The sequence below is a fragment of the Psammomys obesus genome, unplaced genomic scaffold, assembly GCF_907164565.1.
Source record: "Psammomys obesus unplaced genomic scaffold, mPsaObe1.curated_primary_1811, whole genome shotgun sequence".
Taxonomy (NCBI): domain Eukaryota; kingdom Metazoa; phylum Chordata; class Mammalia; order Rodentia; family Muridae; genus Psammomys; species Psammomys obesus.
Window position 1 is genome coordinate 12677625 of NW_026585691.1, and position 21447 is coordinate 12699071.

The window sequence follows — 21447 nt, forward strand, 5'->3', positions numbered from 1 at the left end:
CACAGGTCACATATCAGATATCCTGCACCTCAGATATTTACATTTTGATTCATGGCAGTAGCAAAATTACAGTTATGAAACAGCAATGAAAATAATTTTATGGGTGGGAACCACACAACATGAGGAACTGCGGTAGAGGGTGACAGCATTAGGAAGTTTAGAACCACTGATTTAGAGGAAAGTAATTCTCACTGAAAAGTTAAGGAAACTCACTGTAAAAGCACATTACTGGATTGCCATGGATCATTGTTGTAGAGTTGAAATGTAGAAAAATACAGCCTGCACAACACACTTATTTTTTTGGTTTCAATTTGAAGTTTATTTCTGGATCTTCCAGAGGACTAAATATTTTTAGAAATATAACCTTTAGCATGTGTGTTCCTTAATTGTTTGAGTACGCAAATATATTTCCTTTTTTATCTTTGCATTGAAGTTAAATATGTATTTATTTTTATGTTTTTTGTATTTCATTCATCCTTTGAGAATTTCATATACACACAGGCGCACGTGCGCAAGTATTGTGATTATATCATTCTCCCAGTCTTTCTAAATCCCCTTCCCTCTTCCTCACCTCCACATGCCTCTCTCAACTCCATGTCCCCTTTGTATACCACACTGTGTTATGTGCTCATAAATGGGTATTACGAAATGGAAATTTCAGAGGCTCCACTCTCAAGCATGAAACCTGAAAGATCTGGATATGGCCAGCACAATTTAGGCTGTCCTTTTACCTCTATATGAGCTACCTAAGGCTTGGAAGATAGTTCTCCATTTTCATTGGGAGGCTAAGTTATTTGTTGATTTTTTAAAGATTACAAAATGCCTGCAGAGACTAATACGTTAACCAAGGACCATGCATGGAAAGGACCTAGAACCGTGCTCAGATGTAGCCCATAGGCAGCTCAGTCTCCATGGGGGTCTCCTAGTAAGGGAAGCAAGGGCAGTCTCTGGCATGACCTCGGGTGCCTGCTCTTTGATCACCTCCCCCTGGCAAGGTGGTCTTACTAAACCACAGAGAAAGAGGATCCAGATAGTCCTGATGAGACCTGATAGGCTAGGGTCAGACAGTAAGGGAGGAGGACCTCCCCTATACTGACTATGGGAGGGTTGGCAGAGGAGAAGGAGGGAGGGCAGGACTGGGAGGAGATGACGGAGGGGGCTGCAGTTGGGATACAAAGTGAATAAATTGTAATAAATAATAACAATAGCAAAAACAAAACACAAGAATATATATCTGTGATCAGCATCTGTTGTATTTCTTAATGAGACTAAGGAGTAAGGCAAATTATTAGTTAAGTTAATATAAAAAACCATAGATTTCATTTAGGTACAAAAACAAAAGCAAAATATGAGATATAATGTTTAATTTCAGTAATAATTTATGCATTGGATTTTCCTCCAGCCACAATGTGTGCAGTCTTCATTTTTCTTTTTACCTGTCAACCCAAACCGAATCTAAACCAAGTCTGTTTGGTTTCCCAAATATACTGCATCATAGACCTTAGTTCTTCAGAGAGGGACTCACTGTAAAGAAGTTTTTCCAGTGTCCAACTGCTTTTCAATTGGTTTCTCAGTTCCGTTGATCTTGTGGTCTCTAGCACAGAACCCTTCCCAACTGCCAACAAAGGAAGGGCAGTCTCCCCCAACTTTTCCTTCAGGGAATGATTTATAGCCCAACACATTTATTCCAAACGTGGAGCCTTCAGCCTGAATTAGCCAAGCCATCTGTCTAAATCACGCTGCGGAGTCTGTGTGTCCTGTCCTCCTCACTGCCTGAGACCAGGTGCCACATGGATTATGATTCCCACCCTGAAGGAGAGGGCTGCCTTATTGTGAGGGGTAATGAGTCTGTGTGTGGGAGCTCTGCCTCTAGGTGCTCAGTGAGAAGCAGGCAGCTCTGCTGCTCCTGACTATCAAATGGCTTCCATCACTGGGCACTTTCTCTCTGAGGAACTCACTTGTGGATACATCCCTATCTTTCTATTAGCTGAAGCTACTTACAAAGTTAATTTTTAACTTCCACCATTAAATTCGAGCCTAGATTTTGGGCTGCAAGAAAATGTCAAATAATCGGTTGACAAAATATGATACATAAAACTAAAACTCAGACATCTGCTAAGCTATCTTTCATATCTATAGTGTTTACCTATAGGTTTATACTTTCCTGTATGTAACCTAGCACTAGAGTAAAACAAGAGGCTGAGGCAGGATGTTGGTTAGTTTATCTCTAACATTGATTTGTGTGTGGGGGAGGGGGCTAGGGCTTGGTTTTTGGATACAAGATCTTGCTATGTAGCTCTGTCTGCCCTGACCTCAAACTTGTGGCATTCCTCCTAGGTTGGCACCTCCACCCCCACCCCACTCCATCCCTGGGTAAGATGCTCAATCCTCTTTCAGAAAGGCAAACAGGACAGACATCTGAAGAAGAAGAAAACAGGGAATAGGACAGGAACCTACCACAGAGGGCCTCTGAAAGACTCTACTCAGCAGGGTATCGAAGCAGACTCATAGCCAAACTTTGGGCAGAGTGCAGGAAATCTTATGAAAGAAGGGGGCGATAGAAAGACCTGCAGGGGACAGGAGCTCCACAAGTTCTCAAGTACTACTGAACAAGTAGTTGGACTACTTCTATAGTATAAACAGGCTCATATAATGTTTTTTTAGTCCCTATAATCATCAAATAATATTATCAAATTACAATTTTGGTAGATTAAAAGGTTGAGTCACCTTTAAATGCTCCTAAATAGTTTTTGTTTAGCTGAAGAATAAAGGTGAGAGATAATTGTGTGTGATGTACCCTTTGTCATCCATTTTTAAAATGGAAATGTGTATGTGATTGACAGCTCATACTGCTCTGTGTTTTTCCATGCAGGTATGTGTCCTGTGCCCTGGGCTGTCCATACGAAGGAAGCGTCCCACCACAAAAAGTCGCAGAAGTAAGTTACATCTCCAGCCTTGGTGGTTGCTGGAAATGCGATGTGTGCTATTTGAAAATTGAGACAGTTTTGCTTGTTACTTATCGAAGCTCAATAGCAGAGACTTAGAAGCATGGCTGGAAAAATTTCACTGAAGAGTTGTTTCTTAAGTAGTCATTTTATTTTAGCACAGACCTATTGGCTATACCTTTCCAGAGGTGGGTGATAACTGAGTCTTATAATTTGGATGCTTAAAGACAGAAAGAATAAAGGCTTCTTTCTGGTTGCTTGCACATGACTTTAACCAAAGGAATGTTTTCCCTTCACAATGCCCTGTGCAGCCATGTGGAGGAAGCTCTTTCTCCTTCACCCTTGAGCACTGACATCAGAGCACGTGCTTCAGTGTTTCTGCTCATTTTTATTCTTCATTACTATGTTAAGTTGTTTTTATGACACTAGATGGTAGTTATTAAGAATCTGCCTATTGGTGGCCTGGAGAGATGGCTCAGTGGTTAAAAGTTAAGAGCACGGGCTGATCTTCCAGAGGTTCTGAGTTCAATTCCCAGCAACCACATGGTGGCTCACAACCATCTGCAATGGAATCTGAGTCCCTCTTCTGGAGTGTATGAAAACAGAGCGCTCATATACATAATATATATAAATAAATCTTTAGAAAAAATGCTGCTGAAAATAGTCTTGTACAGATTAGAAAAATCTAATCTGCTTCTTGGATCATTGAATCTTCTTATTGTATTCTAATTTTTCTTTACTATTAATTCTTCCTAATGAATACCAAATACTCTGCTTTGAGAATTAGTTTAGAAACTTATATGTATATCAATATATTAATGTTAATGCTTACAAAGGTTGTAAATTTTCATAAATTTTGTAATACAACAGTGAAACAGTACATGTGACATTATTAGAAAACCCAAAATTATGTAGATTAAGCTTTCAGCCCAGCTGAAATAATTCCTCCTTTGTGTGTGCATTTGAACTTCTAAAGCTTACTGAATATTTTTCCAATGAAGGCTGTCTCATTATCTCTTATATTAAAAGGTCCTTGCTCACAGAGGCAAATGCACGAGAAAATGATGAAGCTTAGGTTTTATATTGCTTTGCTTACATCCAAGACTCCATTAGGAATCTGCACAGACTGTTAAGTATTCTTTTTTTTTTTTTTTAACAGAATATTCTCAAAGGTTTTGACTTTGGGCCTCACAAGACCTCTATACACTTCTTGCTATGTAGGCTAGACTGTTTGTCCTCCTGTTGTACTGTTGTAGCATGGAGGCGCTGCACACTTTTTTTTTTTTAACATCATAATGCCTGGGGTGCTGCTGAAGCCTTGCAGACAGACTAGAAGTATTACAAATTCACGATCAGCAACTATGCTACAGAGTCCTTTGTGCGGGCCTAATACATTTTGTGAATTCATTCTTTTCTTTCTGAAATGACTATCCGAAGCTGTGATTACTTTTGCAGATGCTCACCCCTTTTCACGTGTTATGCCCCTGTTTTCTGCTTGCTTGTGGCACTCTCTTATACATTTGACATTCCCCCTGCTCTGGAATTTTCTCTGCCTTTCACATTTCAGTGGCTTGGAACCAGCTAATTTTTGTATGTGTATACATTCTCAAACACGTTTCAGACCCTCCTCTCTTACCCTTTTCAAGCTTACTTTATCTCAAGGCACTTGCACCCTCCTGCTTGACAGCTCTATGCCAGGGGCCAGTGTCCTTTGCTACATAATGTAGAACTGGTTTCTTTGTCCAAAGTCTTATTTTAGCTTCTTTTATGCATCTGTCCATGACACTGGCAAAATTTGGTCCTCGTTTGTATCCAAGATCACAAAAGCTGTGTCAACACTTTCTTTCTCGTTAATCTCACCACCTAACAGTGCCTGCAATAAGGTGCCCTTGGGGAAGTACAAGTTGAACGAATAAGTTAATGAAAAAATTGCATTTTACTTCTTGTATTTTTGCAGCCAAGCATGTGACTAACATTGTCATGATTACTGTTAAATTTTGAGAGCCAACTGTCAAGGTTTGAGAAAGCCTTCAGAGGGAAAGAGGAGGACATTTTCTTGTCTATATTCAACAAATCAGTAACTGAAGCACCAGTAGGTTAATCTTATGATCAACACAGCATCAAATCCTGTGAGAGCTGATGCTCAAATCTATACTGATTCCAGAACCCCTGATAAAATATCATGCCTTCTCCACAGTCTACATTGCTCTTCCATTGCTGCGTTGGTCATTAGGCTTGAAGATAATTTTACATTTACCTTGATGCGTCCCTTCACCCAGGATATAGAATATTTAAGCTACTAATGTTAAGTGACTCTTTCAGTCGTTAAGCTACTTAGTGACAGAACTGAAATGACTGCACATGTCTCCTGGCCTATGATATAATGCCCCGAGAAACACTGCTTCCAAAGTAGACCTTCTACGCTTCTGTTCAGTCAGAGTTGGGAAATATGCACCTCATCTCTGTGAAATTACAGCATGAACTTGAACAGGCAGATAGATGGGTGGGTATATGTGAAGTAGTAGTCATGACTCTAAGGCAAACTTGAATAGAGAAGATAACAATTTCATTCAAAATATTAATATGGAGCTTAAAATTTAATGAGCATAAAGGACTGGGAAACTGAAGTGTATATTTTCCACAGACCAACTCGTCATAGGTGTAATTTTTAACTCCAGATGACGATTACTTAGGAGGCACAGGGTTGGTGTCTTCTTGTTTTCACTGTCTTACCAGCAGTTTGTCTTTCAACAGGTTTCAAAGAGACTGTATGGTATGGGATGCTATGAGATCTCTTTGGGAGACACAGTTGGAGTGGGGACTCCAGGCAGCATGAAGATGATGCTGGAAAGTGTTATGAAAGAAATCCCTCCAGGGGCTCTTGCTGTTCATTGCCATGACACGTATGGACAAGCCCTCGCAAATATCCTAACAGCTCTTCAGGTATTTGCATTCTCAGTGTGCTGTGCTCTAGCTGAGTGTAGTTATTTGTGACAAGAGCCTGCTGAGAGCATTAGTGAGATAAATTTATTAAATGCCAATATAATGCTTAAACAATATGAATTATGTAGTTTATCTTGAGAGTCAATGAATATGATGTTTAAACATAGCATACACACACGGAATATTTATAGATGGAGGTCTCATGACTATTTGTATGATTTGGCCCAGTTGCTAGTCTTTTATCTTTTTATAGTATCAATTCTATTAGATCTATGGCTTCTAGTTTCAATGCCAATCTACCTCAACTATAAATTTTAATAGAGTTGAAAATTATAATATGTTGAGAAGTAAAGACACAAAATAGTGGCATGTATTATTGTAATCATGAAACAATATTTTATTATTTTTTTATTAGTTTGGTTGCTCTATGATGACTATATGTAGATAGGAACATAGACTATTTTACTAAACTGTTTTTAATGCTCGCAACCTTACTTTGTGTGTGTGCATTCACACTTAGAACTGACCCTCAGGCTTTACATGTGCTAGGCAAGCACTCTACCACTGAGCCCACAACTTCCCTTTTAATAGAACCCTGTTTATTTTAATAAAATAGATTCCATTATACGGTTAAAGAAAGATATCTAAAATGTTAGAGTACTAAGAGTCACCAAGTTATATGCTATTCTAAGTGTTTTTAATTAAAAGAATACATCTAAATGATTTTATTTTAAAGTTTTCTTATAAAAATAGATTCATTTGATATTCTTACAGCCAAAATTTTGACTACTACAGATAACATTGTTACAGTTTTTTTTTACCATAAGCCTATCTTTTTTTTTAAATCTTTTATTTATTTTTTTATTAATTACACTTTATTCATTTTGTATCCCCTCATAAGCCCCTCCCTCCTCCCCTGCCGATCCCACCCTCCCTCCCCTTTCTGCATGCATGCCACTCCCCAAGTCCACTGATAGGGGAGGTCCTCCTCTCCTTCTTTCTGATCTTAGTCTATCAGTTCTCATCAAAAGTGGTAAGACGGAAGGCCAGTTTGTAAAGGTTAATGCTGTATTTCCAAATGCCGTTCCAGCATAGTTGTTGGAAGAAGTTTAGAAAGAGTGGGAAGAGCTTATTTTGACTTGTGTTACATATGTGAGAAGAAAAAGAGATTATCTTGTGCTATTTTGGGGTGTGGGAACGTTAAAAATCTTTTCTAGGTAGTCTAGATTCAAGAACAATAGAGAATTAGGCATGGCTGCAGGGTCCTGTGTCCAGCTTCACCTCTTCTTATTAGGTGTTCCTGAACACTTTCTTAAGGCTCTCCCCCAGTCCCGATGTTTACTCCTTATTTCTGTATTTTCACATTATGAATATTAAGTTATTTATATAATAGCTTAGTTATCTTGGATGAAGGCTTATACTGTACAGTCTTAGAATGTTCACAGAAACTCTTTAGTCTCTGCCTATCAATACTGTTTGTTCAGGTACTAGATATTTTTATATCTTTTGTGATTTTAATTAAGTAAAGCATATCTGAGGAATTATAGCCATATGCTATATAATAACTTATTATATTTATATTAAATATTAATATTTAAGTAGACAGTAATTTACACAGACTGTAAAGATGTTATAAGGTGATATTAGTGTTGAAAAATTACTGTCTCCGGGGATCTGGTAGCTATTGTGATGTCTTAATGTGATACATTAGCCATGTGCTGGGATGCTGCTGTTAGGAAACATATGTCTAGTAATTACAACTATGTTGTCGAGTTGTATACATAATTGTATAAATACAGTATTGACAACAAGAGTAAACAAATATTTTTGCCTTATACATTTTATACATCCCTCCCTCCCTCTCTCCCTCCCTTCGTACTTCCCTTCCTTCCTTGTGTGTGCCTGATTCTGGCCATCAAAATCAAGGCCTCTTTACAATGCCAGGCCAATGTTCTAACACTGAGCTGTAACTCAAGCCCTGCCTAGTGTTACTTTTACTTCTATTTACTAAGGAAACACACTGGGACTCAGCGCCACGTAATGCCTGCCACAGTCTCATGTATTTCATTCTGTTGAATCAAGAGGCCATGCAGAGTGACCTACTCTGGGTTTGCGTAAGCACGTTATATGATGCACAATGACGCAACTTACTCGCAATGTATTTCTCCTGTTCTGGGCAACTCTACACAAAAGTTAGGATCCAAGCAAGTAGGGAACACAAAAGGAATCTGTATGTGGCCAGGACTACTCAAAGGGCCATACTCTCAATCAAAGTATAAACAACAACCCCAACAACCCCCCCATACAAGGAAGATAAGCATTCTTATTTTGACTGAAACTGACTATAAATGGAAAATATATAGAAAACCTCTCTTTATATATTATAGATATATTTTTTTATTTCATAAAACTTGTGTGAGTTTAGAGCTTAGTTCTACATTGAATTTTAAAAACAAACCAGATAAAGTACTTTCAGATAGTTGTGGGTGAGTGGGACTCTTCATTTCCAATAATATGTCCGTTCTGAAAGAATGCTATTTCTGCTTAAACTAAACTCTTGGCAATTTGTGTGTGCATGTGTATGTGTGTGTGTGTGTAGAGAAGAAGTGAATATTATAGTCTTCAGAAGCTCCTTTGGTAGTTAGTGAAACCTCTAAGAACCTGTGATTGTATTTTCTGTTGTACCCTTTCCCATATATACAAGCTCTACGTAACGTACTGGAGGCAGAAGTTAGGAGGGAGGCAAGATGGCCAAGACGACCTGGGAAAGAAGTGATGTTCCTCCATTCCTCCAGCTCCATATAACCCAAGGGCTTCAATTACAGTTTCAATGTAAACACACGGATAGAAAGTGTCACAGCAACTTGTGTGTAGGGAAATATGTCGTGAGGACTGAGAGCCCACCATACATGAGCAATTCAAAAAATAGTAGAAGCAGATGTGGGCCAAGGAAACCAATGTTTTAAAATTATAGAGATTTCCTTTGTGTGTGTGTGTGTGTGTGTGTGTGTGTCATTTTTGCCTTCAGATGCATACAGTGCTAAGAGGCACCCCCCCACTTTCTGCACACTGTACATAATTCAGACAATCTTGAAATCTTGTACGATTAATATCCCTTGAAGACAGCTGGGCATGGCATTGGAATGTCACTGTAGACACATGTGGGCACCGGTCTCTAACAGTCCTGGATAAAGAGAAGCCTAGTAGAGAACTTTCCTAACCCCACCTTTGAATAGAAATGTCAGTAGCAACAATTTTAAAACAAGCAGGTTTAAATTGAGATAACAAGAAACAAAAAATGTGGAAAAAAATCTTCGTGTTTCAGTGTAGGGGAAATGAGAGAGTCCAGCTTCGTTAGGAACACGACTAACCCTACCTTTAGGAAGCAGTGGCCAAACTCCATTTTAATGCAATCTTTGAAGTGGTTTCTAGTAAAATTTGTGGTGGATGTAGAGTGGGTATCATTTGCTTTTATTTAGGGGTGAAGAAACAGTTTGCAGTGTTCCGAGCTAGAAGTCACCATTGAGGCAAGGAGATGCGCAGTAAGTCGAAACTTGGCCACAGTGGTAGGAAACAAACGGGAGTTATAAACGGAATGTCCCCCTCAGTCTGGAAAGCACATCTAATCAACTCATGGAGGTACCTTTCTTAGATTTTCAGGTTTCATTGTGTTTTTAATTACTTAAACATGTAACTCGTACGACCACATGGGTATGTCATTATCAATAATTCGTAATTATCAGATATTTTTAATGTAGAGAAAATGTTCTGATTATAGATGTAAGGGTAAGATATTTATAACTACCCAAAAGCAATAGAGCAAGAAAATGAGGTGATAAAATGTACAGCAATTTAGTAATGGAAGAAACATATGTGGCCCTATATACTTGTCTCCAATTTTATGTAAAAACTGAGTTTTACTCTGTTTCATATTCCCCAAGTCCCTGAATAAAACAACAGTTTAACAAATTGGTTAATCTACTTAATATAAAACAATTGCTCATTTTTCTCCATTAAAATGTTTTGAGCCTTTCTAATTGGGTAAAGCAGGGTAAAACAAATAAGATCCAATGCTACAAAGAGTAGTCACATGTTAATTGCTAGCACAGAAACAAAGCAGAAAGCCCAACATTTCTCATGAAGAAATACTACATGTTTTTTTTCTTAAATTTAATAGACCTCTAGCTAGTTGCTTTTCCTTATAATGCTTTCCATATGTTTATTATTCTCTTTTAGAAGGACTAAATTATTAACCTAATTTTTACATCAAAAGCATTCATGGTTTTATGTAGACTCTTACTAAACCATGTTAAAATGCCACCGAACTACAAGTTTTTCTTAATGTAATTGGTTTATGTGGTTTTCAAAGAGGATTTAAAACAATTTCCACTACTGCCTAGCCAAGCCCTTCTTTTTTTTTTCAGTTTGTACTTGTTACAAAGGGTGTAATTGTGCAAAATTAAGACAAGTCACAGAATTTCCAGAAGAATTCCTTGATAATGATGGAGTTGGTTGGCAAACTCATAATAGTCATTGCAATTACTGCCTTAGCCAACCATATTAACTTTAGCATGTATCTTATTTATAAGTAGAGCTGTAGTGCAGAGCATTGGAAAGCAAACATATTTTATAAATGCATGCATTAGATATTATCAATTTATTAATATAATTTAAACAGCTAAGCAAAGCAGATGTATCAGAAAGGAAAGGATGCAGAGGACTTTTAGGATAGGATGGTAAATGAGAAGCTTCCTTTGTGCCACTGTGTGAGTAAGAAGTGTTACAGCGACAAAGGAGACCTCGTATTAGGAGAAGAGAAAGAGAGAAACAGCTCTAGAAGTTAAGAAGAAGGTGAAGAAACAGCTACAAATCATAGAGAGGTAGAAAGTCATCCCCAAAGAACAGAGAAAGTCCTGAGGAAGACATTTAAGTAAAGCACAAATACAGAACCCCAACTAAAGAAGACTAAAGAGACTCTCATACCATCTTATTGTTAAAAATTTAAGTGCAGAACAGAAAGGAAAAACACAAAAAGTTGTGAAACATAAGTGCTATCATGAGAAATCTATCAGAATAACACCAACTTTCAGCAGAAACTTTCAGGTGAGAGAAAGAGAGAGGAGAGAGTGAGAGAGAGACTAATGCATATCAAGGCTGCCAATCACTATTGGAATACCCAGAAAATTATCTTTAAAAACTGAAGGAAAACAAAAAACATTCCATGATTTTAAAAATAAAGCTAAACCAATTCATGACCAACAACTGAGTCAGCACCACAGAAGAGAACCACACAAAGAAGAGAAAGATATACCTGTGAACGCTTGGTATGAATAAATCTTATTAGAAGGACAGATAGACAATAGAAAATATGGAGATTGGACAATACATTTTTAAAAGATTGGTTGGCTAGTGAAATAACCAGGAGATGATTTTTTAAAAAATTTCAGAATCAAATTAAAATGAATACATGAATTATGAAAACCTATGGGATACAATAAAGAGAGCTGTAAGTACGAAATATTTCTCTCTCTATGTTATTGCATCTAAAAATTATCTCAAAAACAATCTGGTGATGTCCTATCAGTCTTAGAAAAAAAACTAGCAAGACAAGAATGATATAATGAACTAATGATAATCAGAACAGAAAATAAAGTAATTATAAAGAAATTAATAAATGTAGGTAAAGAATAATTCAAAAGATCAATCAATAGGAAGATTGTTCTTTGAAAAAAAAACACAAAGTTGACAAATGGTCTTGTAAGGGTCCTAGAATCACTGTAGGAAGACCCCATACTCAAATAGTATGCAAAAGCAAAGAGCGTTTATTCGGCAGAAACAGCCAGCTTGAACAGGTCGACGACTCATACGAAATGGTGACCCCAGGGGAGCTGGCTCCTTTTAAAGCCAGTTAGGGGATTTCCAGCCATGGTCATCCAACTTTTGTTAGGATTGGTTGGGTTCCTGGTAAGAGGTACTTACTTGTCTTACTTGTATGTTCCTGATTGGTTCTGACCATGGGAACCAAATGGTTACCTCATATCTAGTGTAACCCGGATGTCAGGGAAGCCACTGATTGGCTGCCTGTCTTTGGTGGTTTTTACAGGCACTCAGAAATGGGGAAGGATGGCAAGAACTTTGGCCAGGCTTTGGGCCCAGTTTCAAAAAGGAGTTAGTCAGGTATTAGTCTAACTAACCGGAAGAAAACTCCATTTAATTAAATCAGAGAAAAACAAAACAAAACAAAACAAAACAAAACAAAACAAAACACCATAGGATATTACACAAAGTTTTGAAAGTTAAAGGACAATTAAAGGAAATTTTAGACATTTTCAAGAAGATGAAAAACATAAAAAAGACATAAATTTGTTAACACATATTACCTACTTAACAGAGCCAAAACAATACAGATGACTCTACACAGTCACGGATTAATAATCAGGTTAAAGTAATAATTTAAAATTTCACAACAAGAATATTCCTGGAACAGATAGGTAAACTGCCCAATTCTACCAGCTATCCAGAGAACCTCGTAGTAAAAGCCTTGAAGAAGAAACTAGGTAGGAAAGGATTGCTTTTCTATGTGGTATTATCATTCTCCCAAACAGGCAGTAACAGCCCCCTACATTCTTAACTTTACACCCTGGTTTCTGAGCCAGGATCTTTCACCAGGAACTGCTGTTCACCACGAAGCTGGAATTCCTGATCCTCCTGCCTCCTACTCTGGAGTGCTAGCATTACATATGGCACCATGTGAGCTTCCACACTGTCCAGAAAACGAAAACGAAATTGTATCTAGGACCAGGATTACCCAGGTTGTTTCCTGAGTGACTGTGTATAGCTCCCCAGAATAAGACAAAACTGTTTAAAAATAATAAATATGAAAAGTCATTAGTAGACAGTTATTGTGTTTGTACATATTTAAAAATTAGGTTAGCGTAATGTAAATTTATAAGCTGGGTTAAAATTTGATTCTTGCATAAGCACATTTGTATGATTTTCACATTCTGTATAATAAAGTAAAAATATCATTGAAGAAAATGATGTGGCTGGAGAGCTGGCTTGGTGTTTGGGAGCACTTGCTGCTCTTTCAGAGGACCTGGGTTCTGTCTGACACCTCAACCATCTGCAACTCCAGGTCTGGGGACCCACCAGCACCTGCATACATATAACACACACACACACACACACACACACACACACACACACGTCACAAACACACACGTAAATAAAAATAAAAATTAATATTTGTAAAAGAAAATGGTTGTGCTTCATTGTGCTTTTATCATCTATGCATTATTAGGATAAAGATCGCATAGAAGCTATTTAGCAAATATATTTTGTTCAGTGAACAACCTAAAATAATTCATCACAGTTGACACAAATAATTAGTAGTGATGAGACCATTTCACAGTGAAGAGATTTAAAAGCAATGTTTGGCTACTTCCAGGGAGGGATTTCAAAGTGTATGACTTGCAATTCCTGAACTCTTGAGTACTGTCTTTCCAACTTGAATTTGACCTCCACTGATACTGTTAAATAAATCTGATATCGTGTATCACAAGGACATTTTCTATTACCATAAATTACTTTCACTTAGTCAAATCAGGACTGGAAATAGTGTGGCAACCTATGAGAAAATTATCCAAATAACAAAGCGAAGTTATTCTTGCTTGTTAACATATAAACCATTAAAATGTATTTATATTAAGCATGTGAATACTACCTTGAGAAATTTTGGGAAACCCTTTTCCTGTGGGATATGGAAAATACTTTTAGGACTCAATTTCATGGGGTTAAAAAATAGTTGAAGCATTAAGGGTGTTTTTGAGAATTAGTTTTCTTTTACTTTGTTCTTACCGTAACTACAAATAACTAAATAGTTCTAATTATGTTTTTGCTCTAGAAAGCATTCTTGAAGGAGACATTTGTTTACATAACCCAAACTTACTGTTTTCAATTGAAATTCTGAGCCTATAGTATAGATTTTCTGTTCTGTAAAGACCAAAATCATATTTACTTTTTCTTTAAAAAACTGTCTTATTTTATTATTTTTTCATCTGTGCTGGTTTTTCCCTACCTGGATGTCTGTGTACTATGTGTATGCCTGAGGTCAACAGAGGTCATCTGCTCCCCTGGGACTGCAGTGACACGCAGTTTTGAGCTGCCATGTGGGTCCTGGGAAACGAACCCCGGTCCTCTGAAAGAGCAGCCAATGTTCTTAACCACTGGGCTAACTCTTCAGCTCTTAGTTCCTTCTACTACACAGACATATTGGAACACTTCCTGAAAACAATGTAAGAGTTTCTGTCTAGTGGACCACAGAATATCAGTATCTGTGTCCACTACAAAAAAGGCAGCATGACTTAAAAAAATAACATTTGATTAACTCAAAACATTGCAAATTTTACATTTCCACAAAATCATTTTTATTACTAAGATACCAGTCTGGTAAATACGAAAGTACAAGCCTGATTCCATCCAGTGTGGCTTACGTGTATGTTTCTAGAGCTGATTACTTGGTATCAGATGATACGAAGCTCATCCCTGGGCAGGGTGATTCTTACTCTCAATAGTTGTTAATTGCTTGTAGCCTTTCATCTCGAGGTCAACACTGGAATGCCTACCAGTGTTGGAATTGCTCAGTCTTGTTTAGGCAGGCTGGTTACTGTCTCAGAGCAGGGTTTCTGGTCCTCTGGTTCTTATCACATTTCTGCTTTCTCTTCCACTACGCTCCTTGAGTCTTAGGTGCAGGAGTTGTGTTGTGGTTGTGTCTCCATTACTCTCCTTCTGCAAAAGAAGCTTCTTTGATGAGGGATGAGGTCTACATAAGTATAAATATTTAAATGCAGTTAGGAGTTACACTGGCTTAGGAAAGTGTCAATAGTAGGTCAGGCGTGATTTCCTTCCTGTTAAGAGAGTCTTCATTCTGATTAGACACAAAGATATTCTCCAGATAAATGGATGGAGCTAGAAAAATTATTGAGTGATATAACCTAGATCCAGAAAGACAAACAGCATATGTTTTCAGTACCAGGCACGATTTACTTCCTGTTGAGAGAGTCTTGATTCCAACTAGACAGCTATTGAGCACCAGTAAGGTAATTATCCAGATATCTCACATCTAGGGTTCCTAACTCCGTATCTTCAGATTGAGTATTGAACCTGGAGTAACAATAAAACTAGGAAAGTTTAAAAAAGACTGTTTAGTGGGGGTCTACCATAGATAGAGGAATAGAAGGATAGGTGATATAAAGGGGATAATGGAAAAATGAGGAGAGAGCTTGATTTGGAGAGGGAGGACAATAGTGAAGGAGAAGGAAGGAGGTGGAATAAATAGCAAGGGTGCTTGGAAAGCACATTGAGAATCGTTATTTTATAGTTACCTAAAATTTCATATTGTGTGTGTGTGTGTGTGTGTGTGTGTGTGTATACACATCTATATGTTAAAATGAAATGACACCAGTCGAGGTGATAATAATCTTCCCAAGAGGCATGGACTGTGGAAAAATCCAAAAATTCACCTACTGAGCATGAGAAACCTCTCTTTGAGTTGTTGGTCAGGGAACACTAAGAGACACCCAGAACAGTGTAAGTTATTGCTATTTCCCTAGCTTGCCTGTAGGAATTGAAGGCAAGCCCTTATTACTGAGGATGTCACACACTGTGCATGTAGGGATTTTAATGAAGAGATCTATTCTTTACTGATTTATCAAGAATTATAGGTCAAAATGGACCCAGTTGAATGAAGGAAGTAGACACAATGAACATATCTATGGAACATAATTATTTTTGTTCTTACCCTCTTAAAACGCAGGGTTCCAAGAATGAAGTCTTAAAAATAACTAACTCGAGACATAGTGTATGGTTTAGTTGTCGAGTCTTGCTTAGCACATAAGTAAATAAATATAGATAACTTCTTGGACCAAAATGAAATTATATAATATACAAATAACAAATAGTGCATTGGGGATACGGCTCACTCAGGACAAAGATTGCCACAAAATCATGAGGCATCTGAATTTGAACCCCAGAACCCACATAAAGCCAGGTGTAACGGTGTGCATTTCTAATCCTAGCACACCTGTAACAGTGTACGCAAGGGAGGCAGCAGGATCCCCATGAGCTCACCAGTCCCCCAGCTTGGCCTTCACAGATACAAATAACAAGAGATCTGTCTCAAGCAAGATGCAATATGAGGAGCACAATGCAACGCTGATGCCTGGCCTCCACACACACGCCATGGCACACATACCCTTGGATACTTAGTGCACATAGACCATGTAGACACAAAGACTTTTTTAAGGCAGAAAAAAGATCCGTAAGAAAATTCTAAGACAGCAGGCTGCGGCAGTTACTACTCACCGCATTTTGCCACATTTCCAGTTCTCTTCTATGGCACAAACAGTGAGGAAAGCAACTAATGACTGTTAGGTAAAATACGATGTACCTGTGGGGGACGAGACTGATGGTCTCTGAGATCCGCTTTAGCTTAACTTGGCTCTAGATGAAGACACTTACTTAAAGGTTTGTAGAGTACAATGTGATGCCATAGCCAAGTAAATGTGCAAGTAGAGAAACAAGGACACTGGCAGCCTTAGTCTTTTCGTTTTTAAATTTGGTGAGTAGATAATAGTGAGGAATGATGTCTTAGAGGCATACTTTCCCCGAAGTATATTGAATATACCCATTTAACATAAGAAGAATCCCCTTTCAGCCAGAAAAGCGCCATCGGAAGCTTGTCTGAATGAAGCCTGGTCTAGTGTTAATTAGGTGATGAGGTTTCCTCATCAGATAAGACAATGAAATCAAGCTGAGGTTCCTCCCCACTAATGATTCGAAGTTTGTCTTCTATCACTGAAAAATAAAACATATGTAAACTCTTTCTTAGAAACTCTCTCCTTCTGTGTGTGTTTCTGCCTCTCTCGTTTGTTTGCTCTGTGAACATATATGTGAGCATGCCTGTGGAGAACCGAGGCCACTCTCAGTTATCTTCCTGGCGTGCTCTCCACACGTTCTGATGCGGGGCGTCTCAGCCTGCAGCTCACTCAGACTTCAGCGCTGGGGTCACAGAGAGGCACGCTGCTGTGCCCAGCGTTTATGTGGTGCTAGGGCTCTAACCTGAAGCCCTGGTCCACTGTATGGGTTGATACATGTCCCCAGACCCTGGGCAGAAAAGTTGCTTTAGAAGCAGTCATTGCTGCAGAGACCCCAATGTGATATCAATGCAATCATGATGCTTTCTATTCTTCTCTCTGTTACAAATGTATTTATTTTCTATTTGCATTGTTTTGAGAAACAAAATATAATTTTATCATTTCCCTCTTCCATTTCGTCTCTCAACCTCTGCCTTGGTTTTGTAGATTTTTTTGTTTGTTTTTTTTGATCTTTTCTTTTGTTTTTTTGAGACAGGGCTTTTTTTTTATAGGCCTTTCTTTCTGGTACTCATTTTGTAGACCAGGCTGGCCTTGAACTCACAGAGATCTGCCTGCCTCTGCCTACCAAGCGCTGGGATTAAAGGTGTGCGCCACCACATCCCATTTTTAAAGCAGATTCTATAGTTGTTATAAAAATGTAACTGTCCTAATATAGCTATGGGACTGTAAGAGTTGTCAAGTCAGACTTAGATATGATTAATATGTTGTGTACCTGTAGGAGCAAATGTAGGCAGTGTGAAATATGATAGAAATGTGAACACATAGGCAGAAACTAAGGAATGGTTCAAAGGAAATGTTGTAATACAGACAATCCCACACAAGAAATAAAAGTGCTTTAGGATTATCAACAAACTGAACATCATCAAGGAAGGAATAGATGAGCTGAAAAACATGTAAGATAAACTTCACAGGAACATATAAAGTAATACTTCTAACGTGTAAAGGTTCAAGTAAGACAAAAAACCCAAATGTTTCAAATTGTAACATTTTATGGTAAAAAATGAAACAATTTCTAGAATTTTCTGGAGGAGAGGGTAAATGACGGAACAGAACTTGCAGGAGAATCCAAAGTATTAGTGATGCTCCATTTGCTAAAACTTCAGGGAGCAGAAGGATGTTCATTTTGTTTACTTAAAATGACAGAAATTTAAGAGTTAATGAAGTAGGGGGATAAAGTATGTCATTATAACCACATTTAAACTTCTGGTCATGATTTTCCGAACCAAACTATCAATTAAAATTTAATAAAACGTTATTTTTATCCTATTTTAGGATAAAAATTTGAGAACACAGTAAAGAGACCAATACAGTAAATAAAGCCCCCTAGCCGTGTCTGCACAACAAAATCTGTGCTTGATGAAATATTCTGTGCCGATGTTTCTGAAATTATAGACCGGAAACATGCAGTGGAAATAAGACCTTTTACTGTTTTTATGCCAACATCAGCATCAATTATTGCACTGAGTGAGAAAAGTTGTAAGAAATACTGCTGGTTTTGCAAGTCAGCAGATTTTTTTAATTGTGGCATATCGGACCCCAAAACTTTATAGCCTTTAGCAACAAATGACTCCTAGACATTAAACTGATCCCTGATAAAACAACCCCAGGGTTATGAGAAGGCTACTCTGCCAATTTCATCTCTCTGTGGGATCCGCTGACATCTGGTTCAGCTGCGGAAGCTGGAAAACTTCTTTAAAATTCTCTTGACAGTAAAAATGGACATGTGGAAAACATTCTAATCTGTTAATCTTTGGTGCTCCTGAACAAGGGACATTTGGCCTTAAACTTCACGATGATAAATATGAAACTTCCAGATCTAGTTGTAAATAACTTAATGGCATTTGAATACAGAATAGCGTTTTATTTCCCAATGGTACCAAAATACGAATATGCACCTGCATTGACGAAAGGGCCCAAGCAACCCTCTGTGTTCTTTGTTTACTCTTGGGTTTTAAAACTTTGTCAACTTTTGCATTGGTTCTACTTGGCCAGTGAAAACTAGCAAACAGTGGCAAGTAACTCCTTCGTTCTCACCCCCTGGCTCCTCACATCCCCTGTCACCTTCCCTCTTCTTGCTCTCTATGCTGGATCAAGTACCCCCGTTTCTCTCCTTCATTGCATCACATATTTCATACAAGCAAGAAATCAAATAACAGAAGCACTTATGTATTTTATGGTGTGGATAAATGACCTATAGTATTACTGCATAGATCTGTTAGGGCGTGAATGTGTTAACATGCAAGAAGTTGTAGGTATCACTCTGTCTCTAAACAGATGAACAGCTGTCTTCTAGAAGCTGTTTATATCTTGTAGTTCTTCCAAGATTCACAAAACCACCCTACAGGAGAACAGGTCATGGTTTAAACTCCTTGTCTGTGCTATTAGTTTTAGTCAACCTGATACAAGCTAAGGTGCTCTGGGAAGACAGAACGTCAGTTGAGGTATTGCCTTCCTCAGATTGAGCTGTAGGCAAGTCTTTACAGGCATTTTCCTGATTAAGTATTGATGTGGGAGAGCTCAGACCGCTATGGGTGGTGCCATCCCTGGGCAGTATAAGGTAGCAAACTGAGCAAGCCAGCAGCTCCCTCTATGGCTTCTGCTTGCATTCCTTCCCTGGGCCCTGCCCTGACTTCCCCAGGAAATGGAGAATGACCTTGTAGTTGCAAGATGAAATAAGCCCTTCTTCTCCAGGTTGGTTTTGGTCACTGTTACTTCCCTCTTGTCTTCTACGCTGAGTCCCCGTTTGTGGGTCATGTTTCCTTGTTTTCCTTGTTTTGTGGCTTTTATTTCTAGCAGTCTTTTTATCTCTTTTCCTGGTTCTTCTGTCACTAGGTCTTTCTTTTCAGAATGAATATATGTGTTGAAATTTTTATATACTAACCACAAATGCCATGGATTTAAGCTCAGAAAAGGGGATTACAAAAGAAATACTGAATGTAAATATAGGTCCATATCGAGTTACCCATAAAATACATACTATTCAAGAGTCTTTTTTTTTTTCTAATTCTCAAAATCATTTGTGATATCTAGATAAAAGAAATATATTGATATCACTTATAAATTAATAAGTTAAAGCAAATAAAGCATAGTTATTATTTCTGACAAACTAGATTTTTTTCTTTTGTTATTATTGATGGGTTTTAGGCTCTGAAATACAAAATGTCACATGATAGTTAAATGTGGGGCTTCTAAAATATAAACATTTAAAATTATTCTGTTGTTTTAGACAAACTACCAAAGTTTGCTGTTCTTTGTGCATCATCATCCATAGAGCTGAAATATCAATAGCATTTGGGTGTGTTGCCCTTCTGCTCTTTTCCCATTGGCTCTATTTTTCAGTTTTTCATCTATATAACTGAAATCAATAATAGCACTCAAGAATGTAGTTTATCTTCCTAGTGGAAGACTGGCTTCTGAAGTCTGTACTGAATCTAAAGGATACATGAGTGCATGTATGGAAAAGACAAATGATTGCATTTTTTTTTTGAGATTTTAGTGCATGAGTACTGTATTCATGCTATTTGTCCCCTTTTCTCCTCCATCTAATTGCTGCCATGTATCAACCACTTCTGAAATTGATGGACTCGTATTGTTTAATCATCATATATATATACATGTAATGTGCATATAAACTCATAAATACAACTCTTTCCAGTGCTGCGTGTGTGCCTGTGTGCCTGTGTGCGTGTGTGCGTGCATGTGTGTGTGTGTGTGTGTGCACGCGCGCGCATGCACGCGCACATTTGGCACTCTGCAGCCTTTCAGAGGGCTTATCCCCGGATGTTACATTGTGCTTTGGAAGAAACAAATGCTTTGAGATGAGGAAAAACTTGTTGAAGTACAGGCAGAGATTCCAAAACAGGAAGTTAAGAACAGTGTGAGAAGAGCTACAAGAAAGTTTGCTGAAACATAAAGTTTAAGACATTGACAAATTACAGAAGATGTGAGATGAAGATAAACAGTGAGGTGGGGTTACATATTCTGGTACCAAATCCTAAACAGCTTCAGTGAGAACTGATAATCACCTTGAACTTTATCTTTCAGGGGACTAAGTACTATTAATAGTTGTAGGTGGGAAGTAGATATTTGCATATGAGACTCATTGCAGGAAAGCTCCTCTACCACATCTATACGAGACATATTCACACAGCATGAAGCAAAACAGAGGAGGCTGAAGCACATCAACAAAGAGATGCTGAAGGTCTTATGCAGAGGGCACACGTGTTACAATAACACAGGGGACAGCGTGTTTTAACACGGTAGTAATAAGATCTCATGAGTGATTGAGTCTGAAAGCCAGAAAGAGGAGAGAAACAGAGCTGAGCTTCATGCCTTTAGCATGAGTGACTGTCTGGACAATGATCAAGAGTTGTCACATGTACCCAGTCGTGAACTGTTACGACGGAAACACGGTTCTTCACTACTATGCCAGAGAGAATGGAAGTCTAACAGGCCAAACAAAGTCATTGTGGCAGATTGTCAGCTCAGCTGAAAGAGTAGTATCTGGACCCCAGTGTCCTCTGGCACTTGCTGTCTCATTCACTGCCCCTCAGCTGAGACAATTTTATGCTTTTTTTTTTTCTTGTCAGGCTTCCCATAGAACTAATTTCCTCCATGCACATCTG

At 38.1% G+C, this 21447-nt stretch overlaps 1 protein-coding gene across 2 annotated transcripts in view; it reads left to right on the forward strand.

Annotated features, from left to right (window-relative positions):
- Positions 1-21447, forward strand: part of Hmgcll1 (3-hydroxymethyl-3-methylglutaryl-CoA lyase like 1) — a 117037-nt gene that overhangs the window by 63298 nt on the left and 32292 nt on the right. For both annotated transcript variants that reach the window (XM_055596916.1, XM_055596917.1), the window contains exons 6-7: positions 2873-2936; positions 5700-5888. In XM_055596916.1, the coding sequence (XP_055452891.1) occupies positions 2873-2936; positions 5700-5888 (253 nt within the window). The remainder of the gene's footprint in view (positions 1-2872; positions 2937-5699; positions 5889-21447) is intronic.